The sequence below is a fragment of the Eschrichtius robustus genome, chromosome 7 (genome assembly GCF_028021215.1).
Source record: "Eschrichtius robustus isolate mEscRob2 chromosome 7, mEscRob2.pri, whole genome shotgun sequence".
In the NCBI taxonomy this organism is placed as follows: domain Eukaryota; kingdom Metazoa; phylum Chordata; class Mammalia; order Artiodactyla; family Eschrichtiidae; genus Eschrichtius; species Eschrichtius robustus.
The window spans coordinates 112,519,232-112,544,436 of NC_090830.1; the positions used below are offsets into that span (position 1 = coordinate 112,519,232).

General features: G+C 40.2%; 1 protein-coding gene across 4 annotated transcripts in view; it reads right to left on the reverse strand.

The window, feature by feature from the left end:
* Positions 1–25,205, reverse strand: part of ARMH3 (armadillo like helical domain containing 3) — a 179,434-nt gene that overhangs the window by 142,006 nt on the left and 12,223 nt on the right. For 2 of the 4 annotated variants that reach the window (XM_068548429.1, XM_068548427.1), the window contains exons 2-12: positions 22,417–22,529; positions 19,221–19,333; positions 16,648–16,704; positions 16,392–16,538; positions 14,369–14,476; positions 10,214–10,306; positions 9,394–9,468; positions 9,223–9,309; positions 4,632–4,688; positions 2,668–2,711; positions 1,526–1,586 (exon numbers count right to left, since the gene is read on the reverse strand). In XM_068548429.1, coding sequence (XP_068404530.1) covers positions 1,526–1,586; positions 2,668–2,711; positions 4,632–4,688; positions 9,223–9,309; positions 9,394–9,468; positions 10,214–10,306; positions 14,369–14,476; positions 16,392–16,538; positions 16,648–16,704; positions 19,221–19,322 — 831 coding nt within the window. In that variant the 5' untranslated portion in view covers positions 19,323–19,333; positions 22,417–22,529. The remainder of the gene's footprint in view (positions 1–1,525; positions 1,587–2,667; positions 2,712–4,631; positions 4,689–9,222; positions 9,310–9,393; positions 9,469–10,213; positions 10,307–14,368; positions 14,477–16,391; positions 16,539–16,647; positions 16,705–19,220; positions 19,334–22,416; positions 22,530–25,205) is intronic. The other 2 variants (XM_068548430.1, XM_068548428.1) reach the window with 1 other exon arrangement.

Consider the following 25,205-nt stretch of genomic DNA (forward strand, 5'->3'; position numbering starts at 1 on the left):
TATCTGGGTTTCAGACCAGAACTGTCTAAATGAAACCTACTGTCCATATTTTACATCATAAAACCTTTTGTTTGTGTCCTAGCTAGGGCAGCTGAATAAGTAAATGGAGTAGATTGCCTCCAATATGTGTGATATCAGAGGCACTGAGATAGATGCCCATTGATCTAAGAATACCTTTTCCACCTACTTATGTATTTATTTTTTAAAATTATACATATATATTTTTTTTTTTTTTTTCATTTATGGCTGTGTTGGGTCTTCGCTTCTGTGCGAGGGCCCTCTCTAGCTGTGGCAAGTGGGGGCCACTCCTCATTGCGGTGCGCGGGCCCCTCACCATCGCGGCCTCTCCTGTTGCGGAGCACAGGCTCCAGATGCGCAGGCTCAGTAACTGTGGCTCACGGGCCTAGTTGCTCCGCGGCACGTGGGATCCTCCCAGACCAGGGGTCGAACCCGCGTCCCCTGCATTGGCAGGCAGACTCTGAACCACTGCGCCACCAGGGAAGCCCCTCCACCTACTTACTGATGCCCAAAACCATGCAGCTGGAGCTTCATTTATTTGGTACAAAACTTTTTCTTCCTGGCTAGAAGGCAAAGGTCCCTGGGAGCAATATAATTATATCTAATTCATCTAATCAAACAACAATACAGCACTCATCTGACATCTGAGGGATTATCCATTTGTGCTTCAGAGTTAAAGAGTTTATCAAGTCCTTTCCTTGACAGTAGGCTCTGAGAATGAAGAAGGCATAGATATTGTGGGGGAAAAATTGCCTTTTGGGGGACAAGATGGGGGGACTGCTGTTTCTTGCAATGAACTCAAAATCTGTCTTGCTCTAGGGCTGATTACTTGAATACTAATGCCCAAGAAGACAGACTTTCTGAATCTAAGTTCCAAGACTCCTAGATTTATCTCTTAAAAATCAGTCCCAGATTATCTGGCCTAAAATGCCTATCGTGCTAAGGCTGAGATACCTTGCTCTGAACCAATAACTTTCCTAAACTATGGACCTCTCAGCCCAGACCTTAAGCCTTTAGGTGAGTGGCTCAGATCACTGCACCAATCCCTCGACTCCAGGACCAACTACAAGAGATGAAGGGGCCACTGCAAACAGCCAAGGATCACTCAGGGTTGGACTTGGATCTAAGTCCTATTCTGTGTTCCATAGCGTCAGTCCTCAAACAGAGCCAACTCCTTAGGAAGCAAAAGTCTGGCTTAATGTGAACCCTTTTTTTTGTTTTGGTTTTGTTTTTGTAGTCTTTAAAAAACTGAATTGATTAATTTGAAAAAAAAAAAAAATTCTAACCCTGATGGTCCAGTGATTAAGACTCCACGCTCCCAATGCAGGGGGCCCGGGTTCAATCCCTGGTCAGGAAACTAGAGCCTGCATGCCGCAACTAAGACCCAGGGCAGCCAAATAAATAAATATTAGAAAAAAAATAAAAATAAACTTCTGAGTCTAAATTTGTCTACCCCTGCAGATCTCATATATTTCTGAGCAGGAGAGAAAAAACAAGTAGCACTTACCATATTTGTTAAAGCAGAGAAAAAACCGCCCTGGTGTTCTTCTTCCTTGTCTTTATACTGCCTGAACGAAAATAACTAAATTCAACTTTAGTATTATTTATCACGTGTCTTTGTCCTTGGCATACTAAGTGGTAATCAGGGCAGCTCACTCGCAGAATTCACTAACTCCAAAAAACAAAAGCGTTATGACAACCCAGCCACTGCAGTTTCCCCTGCAAGCTAAGAGGCACCCATCTGCTCTTGAGGTAGTGTGTACCAAAATGCCCAGCTACTTCGGAAGAGTCTTAGAAAGCAAGCTGCAAAAGTGTGAAACTGCTCTAACATATGGCTGATCCAGTTATTTCCCAAACAGACTATTACTTGAAAAGTGTGACAGTAAAATTAAGGCTGTAACAGTGAAAATCTTGTTTGTTTTTGAAGGAAAAGGAGGGAAATCTGTGAGCTAAACTATTTGCGGAGATGGGACAGATTTGAAATCCCAATACCCAATTGTGTATAAGGCAAGTCTGGAAAGGAGTAAGAAAGATCCTGCCTGGTCCTTGCCAGGATTAGATACACTTCTGGTTTCCATTCACTGAATACCAAATCCTTCCCCATCCCCAGCAAGAGGGAAAGCAAGCATCAATGAAAAGAGCCCCCAGAATAGACAGAGACTCTAGGAAGCTGCAGTTGATTACTGATGAAAAAGAAGTATCTGTCAAACTAGAACTAATTCAGTGCTTTCTTTTCTTTTTTTTTTTTTTAAGCATACAAAAAAGCAGTGCTTCACAACCTTTTTTACATAGAAAATGGTATTTATATGATACATTGGGCTAAATGGAAGAGCCTGCTTATGGTTGGAAAACTAGTTAAAATGCTCTGCAATAAAATACCAAAGGTTGCATAAGACTGTTTGAATGTAAGAGTTGCTTAAACAAAAGATGGACACTAACATGGTGGCTACTTCTCCCCAGTGTTAAAAACAACTGCTGCTAAAGCCATCAAGCCCAGCTAGAGCAAATGCATCTGCCAGCAGCTGTACCTCTGAATACTCTTCTAGGATAGGTAAGAGACATTCACCCAAGAACTCTTAACAAACCTGTTTGCTTCTCAACCAATTCAAACGAAAATTAGACCCTTCCCTTCTGGAAAGGTGGACTTACCTGTTATACTCAGATAAAGCTTGAGCAATCACAAGCCCCATTCCCTAGAGAGAAAAAAGATAGCACAGGTGAAATAAGGGGCTGTTGGCGATACTATGACTAGACCACGGAAAACACTAATTACAGCGCCATGGTCCATGCCCAAGAAGTTCTACTTGAAAGTAGGCAACAAGGACAGGAATTCTGAGAGACACTGTCAAAGGATCAAAAGGAACTTCTTTGGAAAGATTTTTCTGATCTAATTATCTTACTTAATGGTTCCAGATACAATTAAAATAGAGTAACAAGGGATGAAACAGACCAGTCCAGACCACTGACAATTTCACTGGGATCATTTTCACCTCAAAAGAAAAGGCTGAGTTAGAATCTTCAAACAAAAAGCTCTCCAATGTCTCTAAAACAACCCATAAGAAAAGTGACAATGAGTCCCACGTTAAACGAAGGTGCAGGGACTTCCCTGGTGGCACAGTGGTTAAGAATCCACCTGCCAATGCGGGGGACATGGGTTCGAGCCCTGGTCCAGGAAGATCCCACATGTCGTGGAGCAACAAAGCCCATGCACCACAACTACTGAGCCTGTGCTCTAGAGCCCGTGAGCCACAACTACTGAAGCCCGCGCACCTAGAGCCCATGCTCCGCAACAAGAGAAGCCACCACAATGAGAAGCCTGCACACCGCAACGAAGAGTAGCCCCGGCTCGCCGCAATTAGAGAAAGCCTGGGCGCAGCAACGAAAACCCAACGCAGCCAAAAGTAAAATTAATTAATTAATTAAAAAAAAAAAAAAAAAAAGAACATATCATTGCTTCCTCAACATTGATTAAAAAAAAAAAAAAAGAATCCGTCTGCCAATGCAGGGGACACAGGTTCGAGCCCTGGTCCGGGAAGATCCCACATGCCGTGGAGCAACTAAGCCCATGCGCCACAACTACTGAGCCTGTGCTCTAGAGCCCGTGAGCCACAACTACTGAGCCTGCGTGCCACAACTACTGAAGCCTGCGCACCTAGAGCCCGTGCTCCACAACAAGAGAAGCCACCACAATGAGAAGCCCGCGCACCACAACGAAGCGCAGCCCCCGCTCGCCGCGACTAGAGAAGGCCCATGAGCAGCAACGAAGACCCAATGCAGCCAAAAATAAATAAATTTATTTTTAAAAATGAAGACAAGCTACTCTCAGGCCACAGGAAAACAGGAGTGTAATGGGAAGAAGCATCCAATAAATATTAAAGTAATTTAACAACTTTCCCCCTAGAAACTGCTAAGCGTATCACAAAGATCAATTAAGGCCACAAGGATGAGTCATGTGTGCTTTTTTTCATAAGAGAAATTAGAAGAATGAAGAGGGCACGATGGAAAGAGAATAAAGCCAGACACCTAGTCATCTTCTTCCTCCCTATAATCAGAGATCAGATGTTATTTCCCAAACCTCCATGGATATATGTAGCAGATATATATATTCCTCCATGTTTCAGCTTCACCAAGGCAGGCTATAAATATAATCTGGCTGGTTCTACAAGAAGAAATCTCACAACATTTAGTCATCTAAGCCTTCTTTTTTTTTTTTTAATTTCAGCTTTGTTGAGGTATAATTGACACACAAAATTGTAAGATATTTAAAGTGTACATCATGGTGATTTGACATACCATCTAAATCTTCTTATTCTTGGAAATGTAACTTCTTGACTCTGTAGGACAATCAACCTCAGCACACTAGAACATGAAATATAACTGACCATTTCATCATGATTAGCAAGCAAATATCCCCTCACACCTTCCTTCCATGATGAGAAAATAGAAAACAGTAAGACAGTAGCACTGATGCTCTAAAAAGAAATACCTATTCCCTCTTTATAGCCAGATGAAATTAACACAATAGCTCTCTACTCTCTGTTCTAAATATCTACTAAAAGTAAGGCCACCAAAGGCAAGTAATTAAAACAATACACAAGGATCCAGATACTCACATTGAGCGTGGCTTCATCATCCACAATAGACAGCTTCACAATATAAGGATTCACAGACTATTAAACAAGAGAAGAGACTCCAGGTGAGTGTGACCCAGTTAAGAACCCATTAGCTATTTAACAAAGTGTTAACAAAAATGCTTCCATAAGGTGCTCTCTCTAGAGTGATGCTCCTAAAACCTATGCCCAACTATCTTGCCAGGTGACTTCCTCCATTTCCAGTAAATCTCTCAGCGTGCATGGGCATTCACCAAGCATGTACAGATACACACACACACACACACACACACACCAGTTCTATTCTACCCGCATTTTCCTCTAGGCTGAATCAGCTCAGGTCTATGTCTGCCACTTCTCCCATCTTTCCCTCTTATTTGTTTCTAAGAAGTAAGTGAATGCTCCACAACACTCACTTTGTCCTATCCTGCCAATAATTTACTGAGTCCATAGGGACAGCTGTCTTTTGGGGAGCATAAAAGCTCCCTTGCCATAAGGCACAAATTTATATGTTGCTAACTTACACTCTCATCCCAAAGGCTCCCTAACCATTCCACAAACTATATCCAAGGACTGATTCACCCACCCGTAAAACAGAGCCACCTTGGGGGTGGAAAGTGGCAGCTGCTTAACAGCCAGAGAGGCCATTTATACATCCAATACTCAAATAACACTGCAGGGGAACTGAAAAAAAAGATGTAATTACCCAAACTACAATCTGGTCAGGACACTGGGATTTAATGATTGTCCCATCACTTAAAATATTGGAAGATTTCTTGAGTTTTTCCAGATTCAATCTCAGCTGGGCAGCATATGGAAATAGATATATATTTAAACTCATTAAGCAACTGGGCCATCTCCTACCAGTGGGATGAGAACCAATGACGTGCTCACCTTGAAAACAACCCCTGTGTAGTATGTGAGGAAAGACCTACTAAAGATCAGGCACCAATTCTAACCCAGGGGAAGCTAGAAACAATAGTTCTCAGATGGGCAGTTTTTACAGCAACCAAGAAAACATTACTGAGAAACTTGGAAACCCAACTGAAAGGCTAACTCCCCGCCCCACAGACTTTATTAATCAAGTTTCTGAGGGCATCTTTCGAATGCCAACTGGAAATACAGAAGGAGAAGCTTTGTTTTTTTAACAGCCCAAATGTTTATAAGGTTTTCTACAATACAATTCAAGGAGGTAAAACTCACTCCATTCGTTACTTGATCTGACAGAGGAAGGCTCTCAATACTTCTTCCTATAACCAGCAGTCAAATCCTGCTGACGCTACAGACTTCAGACAACATCCAAAGCAAGTGGATCCTTGGAACCGAAAATCAGCAGTAGGCTGACCTTGAGATGCCATCAAATGAGAACAACAGTAGAAAGAACAGGCCACTGTCTCTTGGCATAATTTTTGAAAAGTCCTAGTTACCTTCCCAAAAGTAGACTGTCTTAAGTAATAATAAGGACCATCTGATTACCAAGAACAGCCTATGCATTAGCAACAGCTGAGGAAAAGGCAAGGTGGCTAAAATCAAGGGTTTGAGTTCTAGATCCTCGACTTATTAATTGTGACAAGTTAGGCACGTTAATAAACCTAAGCTCAATTTTCTCATCTGTAAAATTGGGGAAAATATTTTCTTCCTTGGGGTTGCTACGAGACTTAAATCAAGTAAAATCCTTAGCACAGTATCTGGCATATGATAAGGGCTCAATTATTGGTAGCTATATTTTTTTTCCTTTGACATTTTTATCACAGTCAAAGGAAGATCTGTAGGGAAAAAAGAGAGAGAGAAAGAAAAACTTACAACCGGACATAATAAACAATTTTGTAATTTCTGGGAAACATCATGTTCAGGGCAGCAGTTGGGGGCTGAGTCACTTCATCTCAGAAGACCTGGCCAACCCAGAAGGCCAAGATCTTAATGCTGTGAAAATTTCTATTCTATCAGACACTGATTTTCCTTAACACTATATACCTGTTGTGGTCATGTTTTAAAACTCAAGGCAATCTACTTTTCATCAGCAAGACAGAATTACAGACTCAGTCAGCCTTCACAGAATCACTCTAATAGGGTCCAGCCTTTACTTGATCTAAACCATACTTAACAAATTTAATTGCTCTTCCCTAGACTTTTTTTTTTTTTTTTTGGCCTCCTCTATCTCTTGAGATGAAATTACTAAAATGGAATGTATTATTTGAAGTGAGGAAGAACTACTTCCATTCCTTAAGTCCAACACCTAATTTCCCTTCTCTGTGTTTAGCTGGACACCAAGCCTCTCTGGTGCTCTCTGCACCTTTCTGGAAAGGTTACAACTTACCCCACTGGTCATGGGATCAATTGTGGTGGTAACTAGAACGCTGTTCTCCCTAGCACACCCTCTCGTATTTTGCATAAAACTTCACCAGCTTTTGGTTTTGCTATGTTCATCTGGAATTCCTCATGCTCCTGTCAAAAACCTTCCTGCTCCATGGTCACCAGGTTTCCTTAATGGTTTCTGGTGAGCGACTTATATCAAAAGCTGCAAAGCCCAGATAAATTATGCCTACCAGCTTGCCCTCGCCTACTGTATTAATTCTTCTGGGGTTTCTGACAGACTAGAGATGCGTACCCCACTCCAGAAATATGATTTTCTCCAGTTCCTTGGCCATGTCCAATTTTTCAGGCTGACATTTCAGAAAGTCTTACTGGGCTGAACCAGGGTCCAGTTCACATTTAGAGAAGCCAAGCCATTGCCTCAGAGTGGCCTGCATCCAGCAGAATGTTCCGAAAATATTCATTACTGATGATGGCTCTTTCCTTTCACACATAACTCGCTTTAACTACCTTCAGCATTTTTCCTCAGCTATTTTTCCTGCTGTTGTAATAAGGCCCCAGAGGCTATTACACATGACAGAGATCAAAATGGCTACCATGCCGGCCCCTCCAGATCACCAGCAAAACAGGCGTTGGTGATAAATTACTTATTTATTAGTAGCTCTGTACACCATTTGTCAGTTCCTCCAAGACAATGAAAGCGATCAACTCCTGGGATTTATAACACGTTAATGTTGCTCCACATATTCCAGTCCCTCTTTAAGTATGCCTTTCTCACAGCCAGCCTTTCTTTCATATCCCTATTTATAAGAATAAGCTCCATATTTTATGTTACCCATCACTTTTGACCTGGCTAGTAATCATATCAAAAATCACTAAGTGAAGATCCAGAAGCTCAAAAATGAAAACATTCCCTCCAGCTGGCCCATTTCTCATAGTATTGCTACTTATTAAATGAAGAAAGTCAAGTTGCCTCAATGCAGCTCCTGACTTCTGGGTTCAGTAAAGTACTCCTAGTGTCCAGGACCCAGTGCCAAGTGCTCCCTATTCCTACAAAGCAATCCCCAGTGAGGTCCCTGGTCTTCCCTAAGTGGCCCCCTTCCTTTTCTGTGTATTCTACCTTTTGAGGCAAATCAAGTAGATGCACCAATCCAAGTATAAATCTCTAAGTTCACCTCTTTATCTCAAAACCTATAAATCTATCCCTGACTAATTCAGAGGCAAAAAGAACTCCAGAATTAATATGGATAAGGCTCTGTCTTCAACTCCCATCAAAATCAGAAAGAGTCCCCAGACCAACAGTTGATATTTATACAAGTGGATTGATTGCATTACAGAAATCCAATATATAAGTCCAGTCTTTCAAAATAGATGCATTAGGTCAGTGGTTCCCAATCCTGGCTGATAATCACGTTCAAAAGGAGATCTTAAAAAAAAAAAAAAAGATATCTAGGTCTCACCCCCTAAGAGATGCTGATTTGGTGTGTAAAGAGTAAGGCCCAAGGACTTCCCTGGCAGTCCAGTGGTTAAGACTCCGTGCTTCCACTGCAGGGGGCATGGGTTCGATCCCTCGTCAGGGAACTAAGATCCCACATGCCACACAGTGCAGACAAATAAGTAAAAAATAAATAAAATAAAGAGTAAGGCCCAGAAATGTCTTCTTTTTAAAAAGTAACTACTGAGGGACTCCCCTGGTGACCCAGTGGCTGCCTGCCTGCCTGCCAATGCAGGGGACACGAGTTCGATCCCTAGTCTGGGAAGATCCCACATGCCGCAGAGCAACTAAGCCCACAAGCCACAACTACTGAAGCCCGCAAGCCACAACTACTGAAGCCTGCACGCCTAGAGCTCATGCTCCGCAGCAAGAGAAGCCACCGCAACGAAGAGTAGCCCCCGTGCACCGCAACTAGAGAAGCCTGCACGCCACAACGAAGATCCCGCATGCCGCAACTAAGACCTGACACAGCCAAATAAATAAATAAATAAATAAATATTTTAAAAAAGATAACTAGATGATTCTAATGATAAGCTGGGTTTGGGAACTATTACATTAAGAGAGATTTACTCACTTTATTGGAAGTTACACCACAGGATTCCTTTAAACAGCTATATCCTCTACCCCAGGCATCTAATACAGGACTTCTAGAATTGGTTTTTCAAAATTAATCTATATACCATTTACCAAGAACATGTCTCCTACATTAAGCAAAATCCTCTAGGAGTGGCCACATTTAGGAAGATTATAGAAAGGTAACAGCTCTCCATTAAGGGACCCACTTACCTCATATTTTCTGTAGTTCACCAGCAAAGCCAAGAGGACTACAGCATCATACCCATGTTCCCTACGACTTGGCGGATGGGAGAGTATCTGTAACCAGAACCAGAAATGGTGAGAGTGCTTGAGGAGGTGGTTTACCCAAAAAAGAAAGAGGTGACAAGGGAACTGACCTACCTGTAAAATTGCTTCAAATATGCTGTTGATCATTACATACTCCAGGATAGTGTTCTGGCTGATGTTATCTGTCACCTGAATATAATAAAAGGCTATTTAAAGTCTATACTAAGACACTCTGATATCTCATGTATATCTCCTCACCTAGTATCTAAGAGAAACAGAAATGTTAAAACATTCTACTAGATACTTAGCAGATCTTAAAGCACCCCCAAAGCCACCCGAGCCTGAATAGACAAGACACTAGAAGGGTAAGAAATTAGCAAATTAAAACTTCCTAAATCTTTGAACTTCTCATTGTTTCTCTCATACCCTCACAAAAGCATTTGCTTAACAGTTTCTTGGGTTTCATTCCCCAGATGCACAGGAAGAACTTTGTGATCCAGAAGTCTTCAAGCAGTGGCAGGGAAAGGAAACCACCTGAAGTAAATGAATAATACCCTACCCTCCCTCCCACTAGAAGGTACAGGCCAGCTTCCAGCTATAAAATCAAAGTCAGAACAAATAAAAATATTCAGAATCACAAAAACTATTTCCAAATGAGACCTGATGAGAAGGGCAAAATCTGACAATCCAGAAGAGAGCACTTCTCCAGGACTGGTACAGGTTAAAAATGTCAGCAGTTGCTCCAAAGAGCAACTTCTAGGAAGCGAAAGCCCATACAAATAACTTCCTTCTACACAAACACAACAGAGTGATGTAATGGCTCAGTAGAGATTTTTTTTCTCCTTTCCTTTCTAGCTTTGGGCTCAAGAATTCAAATTTGCCCCTGCTGTCAATTTACACCCTTGACAAAGAAACATATAGATGAGTCACTTACAGTCACTAAGCAGAGGAGAAGTTTCAGACATAAGCTCTTCAGACTTTCAGAACCTTCTGCACAAAGCAGTGAATCCAAACTCTCCATCAAGTTCTGAGAAAGAGAACCATTAAGTATTAAACCATATCAAAGAACATCTCCACCATGTCTTTGTCAAACTCTGGGTTATGTTATGCAGGGTAATGTGAATAACATAAAATGAAGCAACCATATCATTCCCTGAGGCTTAGGCCTTGCAAGACTAGACATAAAAAAGGAAGACTTCTAAGTCTAGCTATTTTGGGAAAAATGCTTTAGAACAACCACAGAGAAGAATAAAGAATTTACTATTCCAGCAAATGAATGTTTGCAGCCTATCACCCTCATATAAACCTTCAGATTAGAATGAAATTTTTTAAAAGATTAATAACAGTTAAATAATATACAAATTAAAAACAATAAATAATAAACTAAATAAAATTAACTTCTATTAAATAAATTTTAAATAATAAATTAAACAAATGGTTAAGTTAAAGGTTAATAATAATGGTTAAACAACTAGGTATGTTTCATTATTTGATAAAGAAAGCATATCACTTGATGCAGGCACACTGAACAAACAACAAAGAGATAATATCACTACTAGCTATTCACTGGCCATATGCACTATCCAACAAAGCTAGCTCATATCCATCCTGGTCGATTCTACTAGACAATGTGATTAGAGTTTAACACTTGTACTAACAACCAACTGTTTTATCCAATGTAGTCAAAAGATGAAACCTTTAGATACTACAAGGAAGAAAAAAAGAAATATTTTACATTAAAAAAAGGAGGTAAATGAACGGAGAATTAGGATGTAGCGGGACTTCCCTGGTGGTCCAGTGGTAAAGAATCCACCTTACAATGCAGGGGACGCTGGTTCGATCCCTGGTCAGGGAACTAATATCCCACGTGCCATGGGGCAACTAAGCCTGCCCGCCACAACTACTGAGCTCTCACGTCTCAGTGAGAGAGCCCACGTGCCACAAACTACACAGCCCACGTGCTCTGGAGCCTGTGAGCCACAACTAGAGAGAGAAAACCTGCAGGCCACAACTAGAGAGAAGCCCGTGCACCGCAATGAAAGATCCCACATGCTTCAACGAAGATCCCGTATGCTGCAACTAAGACCCGACGCAGCCAAAAATAAATTAAATAAATAAATAATAAATAAATAAATCTTAAAAAAAAAAAGGATTTAGTGTGCTGGAAGGTCAAGTGAAGGTTCAAAATAAGCTACTTCAGTTCAATTCAACAAATATGTAGTAAGAATCTACTATATGCTAAATATTGCGTTTTCTAAGAAAAAAATAAGACAATGACCCTTACTCTCAAGGTGTTTCTAGTCTAATAGGAGAGAAAAACAAATAAACAGTTTTAATGGTTACTATGACAGTAATATATATGGAGGAAGGGAATTAGCTCAGAAGTTACCTATTCCAGGACTCCTCAGGGACAGGCTGTATTTTGAAAAATCGGTAGGAATTAATTAAAACTTGAGGAGGAAAGGAATTCTAGACAGGCATTAGCAATGATCAAAGACACATGAAGAATGAAACGGCCCTGGACATGCAGTTGGAATACAGGCAGTTTGTTATTATAGAAGTATAAAGAGTGAGGCACAGTGATGAGAGATGCGATTTGAGAAATAAATAGAAAGAAGATCACAAAAGTTTTATAAGGCTAATGAGGGAGTTTGGTCTTTATCCTTTTAGTGATAGGAAACTAATGAAGGGTTCTAACCAAGAAAGATTTGAGTGTTAAGTTACATCACTCTGCTGTCAGTGTGGATGACAGATTTAAAGATGGTAAGGCTGGAGAGAGGGAGACAAAAGAAGACTAACCTATCAGTTTTCTGAGGATGGTTGCCATGTCTTATTTGCCTCTGTATCCCCGATGCCTGGCACAGAGGAGCATAACAAATGTTTGTCAAAAGAATGAAGGCATCACTGCAATAGTTCAGGGATAATGGGGACTTTGGCAGTAGGGGAAAAAAAGAAAAAACAGATATGAGAAGTATGAGCTGAGGTAAAATTAGCTGAACATGGTGATAGTCTGGATATGAAAGATGAGGGATAGGAAAGAGTCAAGGGTGACTCTCAGGTTTTTGGCTTGGGGAACCGGGAAGACAGGTATCCCCATTCTGACACAGAATGAATGAGGAAGAACAGAAGTAGAGAAAACAATGAGTTCCATTTTGGATATGCCAAACAATAGGTACTTAGGTATGTGTAAGTGGGTATATTCAGCGAGTGCTTACAGAGAACAGGTCTGAGACTCAGGAGGAATTAAGGCTAAAGGTAGAGAGTTAGTAATCAGCAGTATATAGGCAGTAGTTAAAACTGTAAGAATGAAAAAGATATCTGGAATTTTACCATATATATATATATATATATATATATATATATATATATATATATATATATATGGACTGTAAAAGGCTAGAATTAAAAACTGACTCCAGGTACTAAATCTTTGTGTATTCCTAATTGCATATTCGTAACTTTTTTTTTTAATAAATTTATTTATTTTATTTATTTATTTTTGGCTGCGTTGGGTCTTCGTTGTTGCACGTGGGCTTTCTGTGGTTGCAGTGAGTGGGGGCTACTCTTCATTGCAGTGCACGGGCTTCTCATTGCGGTGGCTTCTCCTGTTGTGGAGCACCGGCTCTAGGCGCACAGGCTTCAGTAGTTGTGGCTCGCGGGCTCTAGAGCACAAGCTCAGTAGTTGTGGCGCATGGGCTTAGTTGCTCCGCGGCATGTGGGATCTTCCTGGACCAGGGACCGAACCCATGTCCCCTGCATTGGCAGGCAGATTCTTTTTTTTTTTTTAAAAAGACACCAATTGTACTTGAACATTTGTTACTTTTTTTTTTAATTTATTTTTGGCTGTGTTGGGTCTTCGTTTCTGTGCGAGGGCTTTCTCTAGTTGTGGCAAGCGGGGGCCCCTCTTCATCGCGGTGCGCGGGCCTCTCACTATCGCAGCCTCTCTTGTTGCGGAGCACAGGCTCCAGACGTGCAGGCTCAGTAGTTGTGGCTCACGGGCCCAGTTGCTCTGCGGCATGTGGGATCTTCCCAGACCAGGGCTCGAACCCGTGTCCCCTGCATTAGCAGGCAGATTCTCAACCACTGCGCCACCAGGGAAGCCCCTGGCAGGCAGATTCTTAACCACTGCGCCACCAGGGAAGTCCCACATATTTGTAACTTTTAAAAAATAAACTAATCACTATAAGGATTATTTGGCATACAGATTTCTTTATTTTAAATGTAGTGAATGAGAGAAGACAGGTTCTTCAAAGTTCATATTATGAACAACATCTGCTCAAGATAGTGACAAATACTGCAAATCAGATATCTGATAAGGGACTTGTATCCAAAATATATAAAGAACTCTTACAACTCAACAATAAAAAGACAAATAATTCAATCTACAAATGGGCAAAGGATTTGAATAGACACTTCATACACACACACACACACACACACACACACACATACACATACACACATTGCTGGGGAAAATGTAAAATGGTACTGCCACTTTGGAAAACAGTTTGGAATTTCCTCAAAATGTTCAACATAGAATTACCATATGAGGGACTTCCCTGGTGGCGCAGTGGTTAAGAATCCGCCTGCCAATGCAGGGGACACAGGTTCAATCCCTGGTCTGGGAAGATCCCACATGCCGCGGGTCAACTAAGCCCATGCGCCACAACTACTAAGCCTGTGCTCTAGAGCCCAGGAGCCACAACTACTGAGCCAGTGCTCTGGAGCCTGCAAGCCACACTACTGAAGCCCGTGCGCCCTACAGCCCATGCGCTGCAACTACTGAGCCCATGAGCTGCAACTACTGAGTCTGTGTGCTGCAACTACTGAAGCCTGCATGCCTAGAGCCCAAGCTCCACAAGAGAAGCCACGGCAATGAGAAGTTCGCGCACTGCAATGAAGAGTAGCCCCCGCTCGCCGCAACTAGAGAAAGCCCGCGCACAGCAACAAAGACCCAATGCAGCCAAAAAGAAATTTAAAAAAAAATTCAATCATCTATGTCTGAGTCCAAATCTTCTAGTGTATCTAACTGTCTGCAGATGATCCGTGAACAGCTGTCAGAAGCAGACATCTACAGCTTATGCCTCACCTTCATGCACAGCTCCGCCTTGTCAAAGCCCATCAGCATGTTGATAATGTCAAACCCAGAGGTAGACTTATTTTTTTGATGGACTCCTCGAATGAGTGCACACAAGGTCTGCAGAGATGAGAGAAAGAATTCTTTCTAGAAAGGAAGTCTCAAAAGGTAAAGGGCATTGGATCAGTAGCCTCACACTGCAACCTCAGAACCTTCTCCTTACACAGCTGACATTCAATTGCTCTATTCTCTGAGCTCCAAAACACAGTCTGGGTCTTAATATGTGCAAAATCCAGAAATGAAAAGAGGAACAGCAACTGAAACTGTTGTCATCCTCTTTTCTTATTCTTTGCTGGCCATCCACTTTTTAAAAATTACACTGCAGACAAAGACTGGAAGGTGATATTCAAAAATAAGACACAGTTCTTGAGTCTGAATCATGGGATTGGTGGAGCTTTCCTTTATTTAAAATTCGTTTTAGAATTTACATAATAGTTTATCGTTTTTAATAACTATAGAAGTCCCTATATGATAACAACCAATCAATTCAAATCTTAAAAATTCATTACAATCCCCATCCACTACTTACTAGCTGTGTGAGCCTAGACAAATTAGTTAACTTTTCAGTGCCTCATTTTTCTCAGCTATAAAATGGGAATGATAATAATAGCATTAACCTCATAGGGATGTTGTGATGGCTATGTGAATTAATACTGTAAGGCACTCACTTAGAATAATCCCTGGAACTTTGTTAAAATTCCTGGAATAGTGCCTGGAACTTAACTTTGTTACAGCTCAATAAATATCAGGTATTATAATAATGTACTATATTTTTATGGGTCACCAAGTGGCTTAATGTCAATTTATTTCCACTGGACTAAAATCAGTTTATAATTCATGCCCCCACAGTGAGCCATTGTAATTACAGGAAGTACAATTTCCAACTTTCATTTCAACTTTCAATTAATAGTCACTACAACTGTGATGCTTGAAATGTAGAATTTACTGTCCAAGGGTTAACAAAGCTACAGGATAAACATGGTCCTTCTTTCTGGGGCATCAGCTCAGGAGGTAATTTCTACAGTTTACAGATGAGAAAACTGGGGCTCACAAAGTGATCTACCCAACTTGTAAGTTAGAAACTTAAACCCAATTTACCAAAAGTTCCAATAAAATCCTTTATGCTGTCATCAGTTCTTCATATTCTAAGCTTGTCAATCACTACCCTAAATACTCAGCCCAATCTAGGCTACACTGGAGCTACTAGACTATAAACTCTAGAAATTTTGCCCATCATTCATTCAAAAAAATTTACTTCTAGAATGCTATTTGCCAGGCACTGTTCTACACACTAGGAACAAAGTATTGAATAATACTGTCTTTGCCCTCAAGAAGCCTATAATGTATCCCACCAGCTCAATGCTTGGCACGTAACAGTAATTCAAGAAATAATGAATGTAGTTCAAGAATAATGAATCTTCCTCATGATCATGCCACTTAGCATTAAGAATAGTGATTCTTAATGTTTTTAGAGTTACAGACCTTTTTGAGAATCTGACGAAAGCCCTCTCTCCAAAAGAAATGTGCATATACACATAACGTACATTTACACATAAAATATTACATATAACTTCAGGGAGTCAAGGACCTTCTCAAACCTCACGTTAAGAAAATACTGTTTATTTAATTAAGAAAGTCTTCTGATTTTTGCTGTAGACTAATCAACCTTGCCAGAGTTTCCTCTCTCTTCCTGTCCTCAAGTAATAATAAAAACTCTGTCAAACATTCCGCCTTGGCATTAGATCAAATTATACAAATGGACAAGATTACTACTATAGTCATCAATTTGTTTAACCAGAAAGATGGCTAAACAAACATGACATAGATGTTTGATTACTTAAAGAAATAAAGAAAAAAAAAAGAAAGCAAGCCTCATACATAAGGGCAATTTTAGGTTCCTCAAGTTCCAACAGATGTATTACAATTTCTTTCTCCTATTAAACAACAAGACTTCCCCAGTCTCCCAGCCTTGTACCTGCAATGCATTGACCACTCGAATTGGATGCTCCTCTCCCAGAGCCTGGATGCAGTGTTGAAATAAGCAATTAATATTGTCCTTGATCTTCATTAACTCCTCACCATCAAGAGATTCCAGCTTGCCTTCTAGGTACTCTAAATTCACCTAACAAGGAAACAATAAGGGCCTGAGTGCATTTTTACTGCAGCACCTAGAACACATGTGAAGGCAATCTCAGTTACCAGGAAAATCCACAGGTGCCACCAAGTCTTACCTTCATAAGGAAGAGCTCCTCCCAAAATCGAGGACTGCACTTACTAGGGTCCTCTGTCTGAAACCAGAAGATAAGTATATTCAATATCCCCAGCTAACACCAAAGCATTAAGAACACATTTGAAAGGGTCACTACACATAATCAACCTTACCTTTCACAATTAACTTTGAAAATGCTTGGTCGTTCCAAACAGCTATAATGGGGAACAAGTTTTTTGGGGTTTTTTCCCAAATGGAAGACATTGTGCATGGATATATATTCCCTGCACCAAAAGTTAAATGGCTCAAAGAACCTCCCTCAAATCTTTCTCTTCTTAGCAAGAAAAGAACCTAGCCATCTGAATCAGTTAGTCATATTATGATATATCCCCGTTGAATTTGTATGTTGCTCAGTTTTCAAAGCCCATTCACATACATGAAATACAATGGCCCAGTGAGCCAGGTAGGGTAGATATTATCATTATCCTCCTTTTAGGAAAGAGAGTCCACAAGACTTACACAAGTGCAGGAGCCAGAACCCAGATCATCTAAGTAATACTGCCATGATTTTTACAACATCCTGCTTCTACTTGCCCTCCTGTATGCATTTAGTCCTCTGTACAGAGCCTGTAATATGCTCTTTTCTTACTTCAAATTGGTCCATAATTAGCAAAATTATGGTGCTAAAATCCAAATTTTCTTAGGAATAATTTTCAAACAGAAATTCTAGGAAGTTAGAGGCTTCTGGTTAGTGAGTGAAATAAGAAAAAGAGAACCCTTACTTTACAGGAAAGCTAATGATATAAAACCAGTATGTCAATTGCCTGCTATCACCTTACCTTAATTTGACCTTTTAAAATTACTACCAAGAACTAATGTCTTCATTAGTTAAGAACTTCTGATCAAATAAGAAAATATTATCCTAGGAATCTCCTCTGGCTTTTTAATTGAGAATGACATAAAGAAGCAACATTTCTGGCCTTCTAATAAGGTTCTCATTTAGTGAATTCTTTCTATCCCTTTCTCTCAAGTCCTGCTCCCCAAGAGGGGCCACACATTGACCTTCACATTTCTGTAATGTCATTCTGTTGTTTATATATGAAACAGGGAATTCATGGAGCTGGTATTTCCCATGCTCAAAGCTCTCTCAAGCAGGAGTCATATGTATACCAAGCTTATTACTTAAAATAGAAAGAGCCCTAATAGGATCCTAATAACCACTCATTTTCTCTGTACAGCCACCTATACTGACCTGGGCAATTCTGTATTAACTGTCTGCATGTCAAACTTTGTCTCTAAGGCTTGCCAAGAATTAGATGTTTTACTTGATCAAATTATTTATCCAAGGCCATGTGGCAAAGTTGAACAAGTAAGGACTCTGGAGTCAGACACTAGGGTTCAAATCACAGCTCCTTCACTTTCTAGCTATGACTGCCAGTTTTCTCATTATCATGCTCTTTTACATGGCACATGTAAAAACATAGCCTTCTTGCAGCATTCTTGTCAGAATTAGAGCTAATGTATTTGGTGATGCATTTAGAACAATGTCAAGCACATAGTAGGAACTCAAGAATCTCCCTCAAATTTTTCTCTTCTTAGCAAGAAGTGAACCTAGCCATCTGAATCAATTAGTCATATTATGATGCATCCCCATTGTATTTGTATGTTGCTCAGTTTTCAAAGCCCATTCACATACATGAAATACAATGGCCCAGTGAGCCAGGTAGGGTAAATATTATCATTATCCTCCTTCTAGGAAAGAGAGTCCACAAGATTTACACAAGATACGGTTAACTCCTTTTACAAGTATTACGTTTTAAATGTTTACATGTACTACTTATGACCAGGATTTCAGAAGTCAAGTACATCTGCAGGGTATCTAATCACTCTAACCTTCCCTGAAAGTGTATATTTTACAACACAGGCTTGGACCATGGTCAATAAGCAGTTCTGAAGACCCAGAGAAATCCCCTAATCTAATTGCTAATAATTCCTCAGTCTTCTCATAGAATTGGAAGATGAGATAGTCTAACTAAGCAATTGTTCTGTCCACTAACAACTTGAGATGGAATATAATAGTGCATCTTTTGAAAATAGCTGAATTAGATAGAATTCTAGGGCCAAAAGGAAATTCAAGGGACATCTAGGATAGAAAGGTCCTTATGTCAAATCATAAGGGGACTTCCCTGACGGTCCGGCAGTTAAGACTCCACGCTTCAACCTCAGGGGGCACAGGTTCGATCCTTGGCCAGGGAACTAAGATCCCACATGCCACGAGGCACAGCCAAAAAAACAAAAAAATCATAAGGAAGAAAAGTCTTATAGATATTCAGAAAAGAAGTTTCCTGAGCCTTCCTCCCTCCTTTCGATTGTTTTACCCAGCTCAAGTTGTTATAAGAACAACATAATAACAATCTATATTAATTAACACATGATCATAATTTCTACCATGAGAGAGCTCACCCTCACCCTTGTTCTCTCTCTTTCTCCCTCTGAAGAACTAGAAGGTAGCAGGCAGAGGTGAGGTTATTTCTCATTTTGGAACAAGAAACTAAGGAGTCAACCTGTGCCCAGTGTCAGGGCTCCAGGCCTTACCATGAAGATCTCATCATACATCAGCACCACTTTTTCCTTCAGTGGTTTTTTGTAGGCTGAAGATTTCCTGAGCAAACCCCCTCGTTTCTCTACCTGTGCCATGGTTAGAGAATCTGTGAAAAGAAAGCCACAGTTAGTGCTAGAAATGCTCTCTAAGATGTTGGAGAATCTATTGAAATACCTCTCAATGGGAAATTTTTTAGGAAGAAGAAATGATAAACAACCATGCTATAGATTTTGTGCATCTGTCCAACGCCCCCTTCTCTAACCAGGTAATTTCAAGGTTTAAATCATTACTTGGCTTACAACACAACACATTTTACATCCTTAAAACATGCCAGTGGACAAGACTTAAAGAAGATGCAAAACCAAGCAGGAAAGTGTAACTAGCTCCATCTGTAATAGGTCTGGCCATATATCTGACGGTGATGGAAGGAAGGCTGCAAAGCACACGCTGCCCACAGACTGATGATGAAGTTAAATTTCAAGTATTGATCGAGCTTAGGACCATTAAGGCAGGAAGTGTGCTGCAGACTGATGTGCTCCATTGATTTCCCCAAAGTAAGTAGCTCTTCCTCACTGCAAAGTACTTGCCCTTCACTGTCTCATAAATCACACTGCACTTGACCATCTTCAGAAATTCCTCTGGAAAGAGACCCAAGGCAGAAAACAGCAGTTAAAAGACCAAAAGTTAAATTTAATTTCAAAATAACCAAAACTAACAATATATTCCTTTCAAGTTTCTTTTTTTATATTTATTTATTTGGCTCCGCTGGGTGTTAGTTGCAGCACACGGGATCTTCATTGCGGCATGCGGGCTCTTTTAGTTGTGGCATGCATGCGGGATCTAGTTCCCCGACCAGGGATGGAACCCGGGCCCCTTGCATTGGGAGCTCAGAGTCTTAACCACTGGACCACCAGGGAAGTCCCTCAAATTTAATTATACATATATTTGTAACACCGTACTGCAGATCAAACTTCAGTGTATTTTTTTAATTCTATATAAAAGCAGTTCCATGAATCATGCCCAAATTTTCCCATCTTGCTTCAAGGAATTCTCAATTTTTTTCAACTGAGAACTTGAAATCCCACAGGTCTCCATGTGGATTTACACATATTCTCTCACTTCCCAGATTCTTTCTACTGTTGACAAAATTCCTCTCTTTCTCTTAAATCCTAGGCTCTAGTTGTGAAACTTAATCTCACCCAGTAGCAAGTATGGATAGTACTGAGGAGACTGATTTCACTTCCAGACAAATCCAAAGCAGCAGAAAATTAATTTTGTTCAATGATGTTTGGAAAATATATACTACCTTTCAAATCAAAATCAAAATTTTGTTTAAGGAAGAGATGCATCCAATAGCATAAAAGACTGTATCTCAAACATCATCTATCTCTAATACATATAGCCAAAAAGGAGATGCACTTTTGAGCGCTAAAAGCACAGAAAATTTCAACTGGATGTTAAGCATCCTTAGCACAGGGACTATATCTTACACTTTTTCCATAAGCACTTGGCTCATGGTAAATGCTCAGTGTATGCTTATCACTGACTGATTGTAAACGGCAGAGACCTGAGCAGCCCTAGGTCTGACCTAAAATTTTAGTTAGACCTATCTCTATCAAAGCCTCACTAAGCCTTCATATTCTTTTACGATCCAGAGAAAACTGAAGAAAAAAATAACAACAACAAAAAAAGAGAAGATTCTTTCAGGCAATTTATACTATATTGATCATGGCTTTGCCTTAAAGCATGAAATACAGCCTCCATTCAAAACATTCCTGTGTCTTTTAAATAGGCTGTCAAGAGGAAGATGTCCTTATCGGGGGAAAATAAATTGGAAATCAAGAGGATCCTATTAAAATAAATCAAAAGCAATGCAATTCTAAGCTTAGTGGATATAGACCTTTCATGTGCTCAGCTTCAACCAGTTGATTAACAAGAATAGTGGGAACCACAAGTCCCTGGATGTCAAAAGCACATGTTTACAAACATCTCCCTCTGAGGATTTATAATTAGGTTACTGCTAATCAATGTCCAGCCCAAATCTAATAAACTCACTTTCTCTATTTCAGAATCAATACTTTCTAATAAGCAAAAGGGAATAGGAGAGGAGGGAAAAACAATTTCAACCCGAAGTACCAAATTTCCTAAGAAATTAAATTGTTTTCATCACTCTCCTTCCATTTGGAGCAGGGGGAAATTCAACCAAGGGCCTCAACACATTACTCTCTGTCATCATCACAGGCACCTGGAATTTACCACCCAAGCTGTCTGAAGTGTGACTGGAAACTGACAACATAAAGTCTCCTCCTTCTGCCAGCACTTCTACCCACTGAGCACAGCAAAGAAGGGTGTTTCTAGGGTAATAGACTGGAAGAAGTGTAGAACTCTTACAAAAGTCTTTCTGAGGTCTCAGAAATTAAGCTTGTGCTTCCAAATTTGAAAGTAAAATATCTGACTGGTAAAGCAGTAAATTGGAATACATCAGTAATGTGAGTGTAATCTGTTCATATCCTCCCAGTGTTTCTTTCCTCTTTCACAATCCTCCCCTGTTGTAGAGAGAACGAGTACCAGCTGAGGAGCAGCAAGACATAATGGAACAAACAACCGGCAGAACTGAGACTAGAACACAGATCTCCCAACCAACTAGATGACACTGAGTAAATCATTGTGCTTCTCAGTTTCCTTACAAGTAAAACTAGGGGACTGGACTAGACATATCATCTAATGATTCTCTTAGCATCCCTGAAATACCACAAACACATAAGGAACACCTAAATATTATAAAGCACTAGTTTAGGCACTAAGGGGTTACAAAGAAGAAACTACAGACCGGATCCTCTAGGAGCTCACAATCTATTAGCAGAGACAGGCACAGAATAACCCACAGCACAAGGCAAATCATGAGAAATAGAGTAAAAGTACAAAGAAAATGCTATGGGACTACAAGGAAGAGAAAGCAGCATTCTATGAGTACGCTATGACCTCTGTTGATCTAGGCTTTTAAATCCTTCTAGCGAAGACGTAAACACAGCAAAGCCACAGCAATCCCACAGAAATGTCATCTTAGACATTAACACAGTTTCTCAGAAATAAGACATACAGTAGACAAAGTATAAAAAAGAATTAGGCAAAAAAAAAAAAAAAAAAAAAAAAAGAATTAGGCAACTTTTCAATACTACTTTCACCTACCACCAAACTTAGGAATGGCTTCAAATCCCCCGAACTCAATGGTAAATCAATGAAGTCTTTCATTCCTAAACCTCAGGGACTGCTGGTCCCATGATCTGCAGCACAACTTCTCTCTGAAAGACCAAAGTCATACAACTTTTTAAGAACTATATCGTAAAGCAATCCAGCCACACACTTCTTAAATGTACATCACTTCACATCCCTACAGGATAAAATAATCAAATACCAAAAACCTAAAGCCAAACACTTCCAATGTCTTACAAGCAAGGAATGCTAGTTACACTTAACTAATTATTCATTTATTTTACTGTCTTCTTGAGCACAATACATGCCAACTCTAGTATCAGAAAATTAATCTAATAGAAATTCACTCTGATTTCCAGAGTTACCAGTTAATCTATCAAAAGTCTTGGTATTGTATCTATATGAGATGATGGAGGTTAACTAAATCTGTTGAGGTAATCATTTCACAAAATACATAAATCAAACCATTATGCTGTATACCTTAAATATATACAGTGATGTCTGTCAATTATTTCTCAATAAAACTGGAAAAAAATCTTTACAAAAAGTATTTGGTTTTAGTCCCAATTCTTATACACTTATTCTATAACCTTAAGTTTCCTTTCCCTTCCTGGCTTGAATTTGCCAGTCTGTAAAAAGAAGCCATGCCAAGGATGTGCAGAAAAGGTAACCCTTGTACACTGCTGGTGGGAATGTAAATTGGTACAGCCACTACGGAAAACAGTATGGAGGTTCCCCAAATATTAAAAATAAAACTACCGGGGCTTCCCTGGTGGCGCAGTGGTTAAGAATCCACCTGCCAATGCAGGGGACAGGCATTCGAGCCCTGGTCCGGGAAGATCCCACATGCCGCGGAGCAAATAAGCCCATGCACAACTACTGAGCCTGCGCTCTAGAGCCCATGAGGCACAACTACTGAGCCCACGTGCCACAACTACTGAAGCCCCGTGCGCCTAGAGCCCATGCTCCACAACCAGAGAAGCCACCACAATGAGAAGCCCGTGCACCCCAACGAAGAGTAGTCCCCGCTCTCCGCAACTAGAGAAAGCTCACACGCAGCAACAAAGACCCAATGCAGCCAAAAATAAATAAGTAAATTAATTTTAAAAAATGAAAAACAGAAAAATAAAACTACCATATGATCCAGCAATCCCACTTCTGCATATATATCCGAAGAAAATAAAATCACTATCTTGAAGAGATGTACCCTCATGTTCACTGCAGCATTATTCACAATAATCAAAACATGGAAATAACCTAAGTGCCCATCAATGGACAAATGGATAAAGAAAATGTGGTATGTACATACAATGGAATATTATTCAGCCATAAAAAAAGAAGGAAATCCTGCCATTTGCAACAACACGGATGAATCTTGAAGGCATTATGCTAATGAAATAAGTCAGACAGAGAAAGACAAATATTGTATGATCTCAATTATATGTGGAATCTAGGGCTTCCCTGGTGGCGCAGTGGTTAAGAATCCGCCTGCCAATGCAGGGGACACAGGTTCAAACCCTGGTCCAGGAAGATCCCACATGCTGCGGAGCAACTAAGCCCGTGCGCCACAACTACTGAGCCTGCGCTCTACAGCCTGCGAGCCACAACTACTAAGCCCGCGTGCCACAACTACTGAAGCCTGTGAGCCTAGAGCCCATGCTCTGCAACGAGAAGCCACTGCAATGAGAAGCCTGCGCACTGCAATGAAGAGTAGCCCCTGCTCACCACAACTAGAGAAAGCCCGTGCACAGCAATGAAGACCCAATGCAGCCAAAAATAAATAAATAAAATAAATTTATTAAAAATATATATATATGTGGAATCTAAAAAAAGTCAAACACATAGAAATAGAGTAGATTAGATTGGTGGTTGCCAGGGGATGGGGGATGGGGCAAATGGAGAGATGTTGGTCAAAGGGTACAAACTTCCAGTTATAAGATGAATAAGTTCTGGGGATCTAACATACAACCCAGTGACTACAGTTAAGAATACTGTTATTGTATATCTGAAAGTTACTACGATTAAATCTTAAATGTTCTCACCACAAAAAAAGAAAAAAAAGTGACTATGTGAGGTAATGGATGTATTAACTAACTTCATCATGGTAATCATTTCACAATATATATGTATATCAAATCATCATATTATATACCTTAAAATTATACAATGTTATATGTAAATTGTATTTCAATAAATGGCGGGGAGGGCATGGAACAGCTCTCTATAGGCTTTCAATGAAATGGTCTGGAGTTCTAGGTTCATACTTGTAATGGACTATTAGCAAGCATCACCCTCACTTCACTGTTCAGGGACGCTCCCAAACACTAGTGTAGGTAGATGCTGAGGTAAACATCCCAAAACATTTCAACCAGTATATAAGAAAAGAAAAAGGAGAAGAGAAAGAAAAGAAGGGGAAAGAAGGAAAATTAATAAAAATAAGCGTGCCCATCATCTAGGAAGAAAAAAACACGCACAGATCAGGTGTTCATTCAACGAATATTGATCACCTAAGCATTAGGGATACAGCAGTGAACAAGCAGACAAGATCCCTGCTCTCGGAGTTTTCATTCTAGTAGAGGAAGACAACAAACAAGTTAAGTTGAGACAATGAAAAGTATCTTGGAGACAATGAAAAGTATCTTGAAGACAAATTGTCTAGGGGGACTACAACAGATTGCAGATTAAAGGCCTCTATGGGAAGTGATATGTGGACTGAGATCAGAATAACAGAAAGAAAACAGCCATGTGAAAATCCTGGGGAAAGT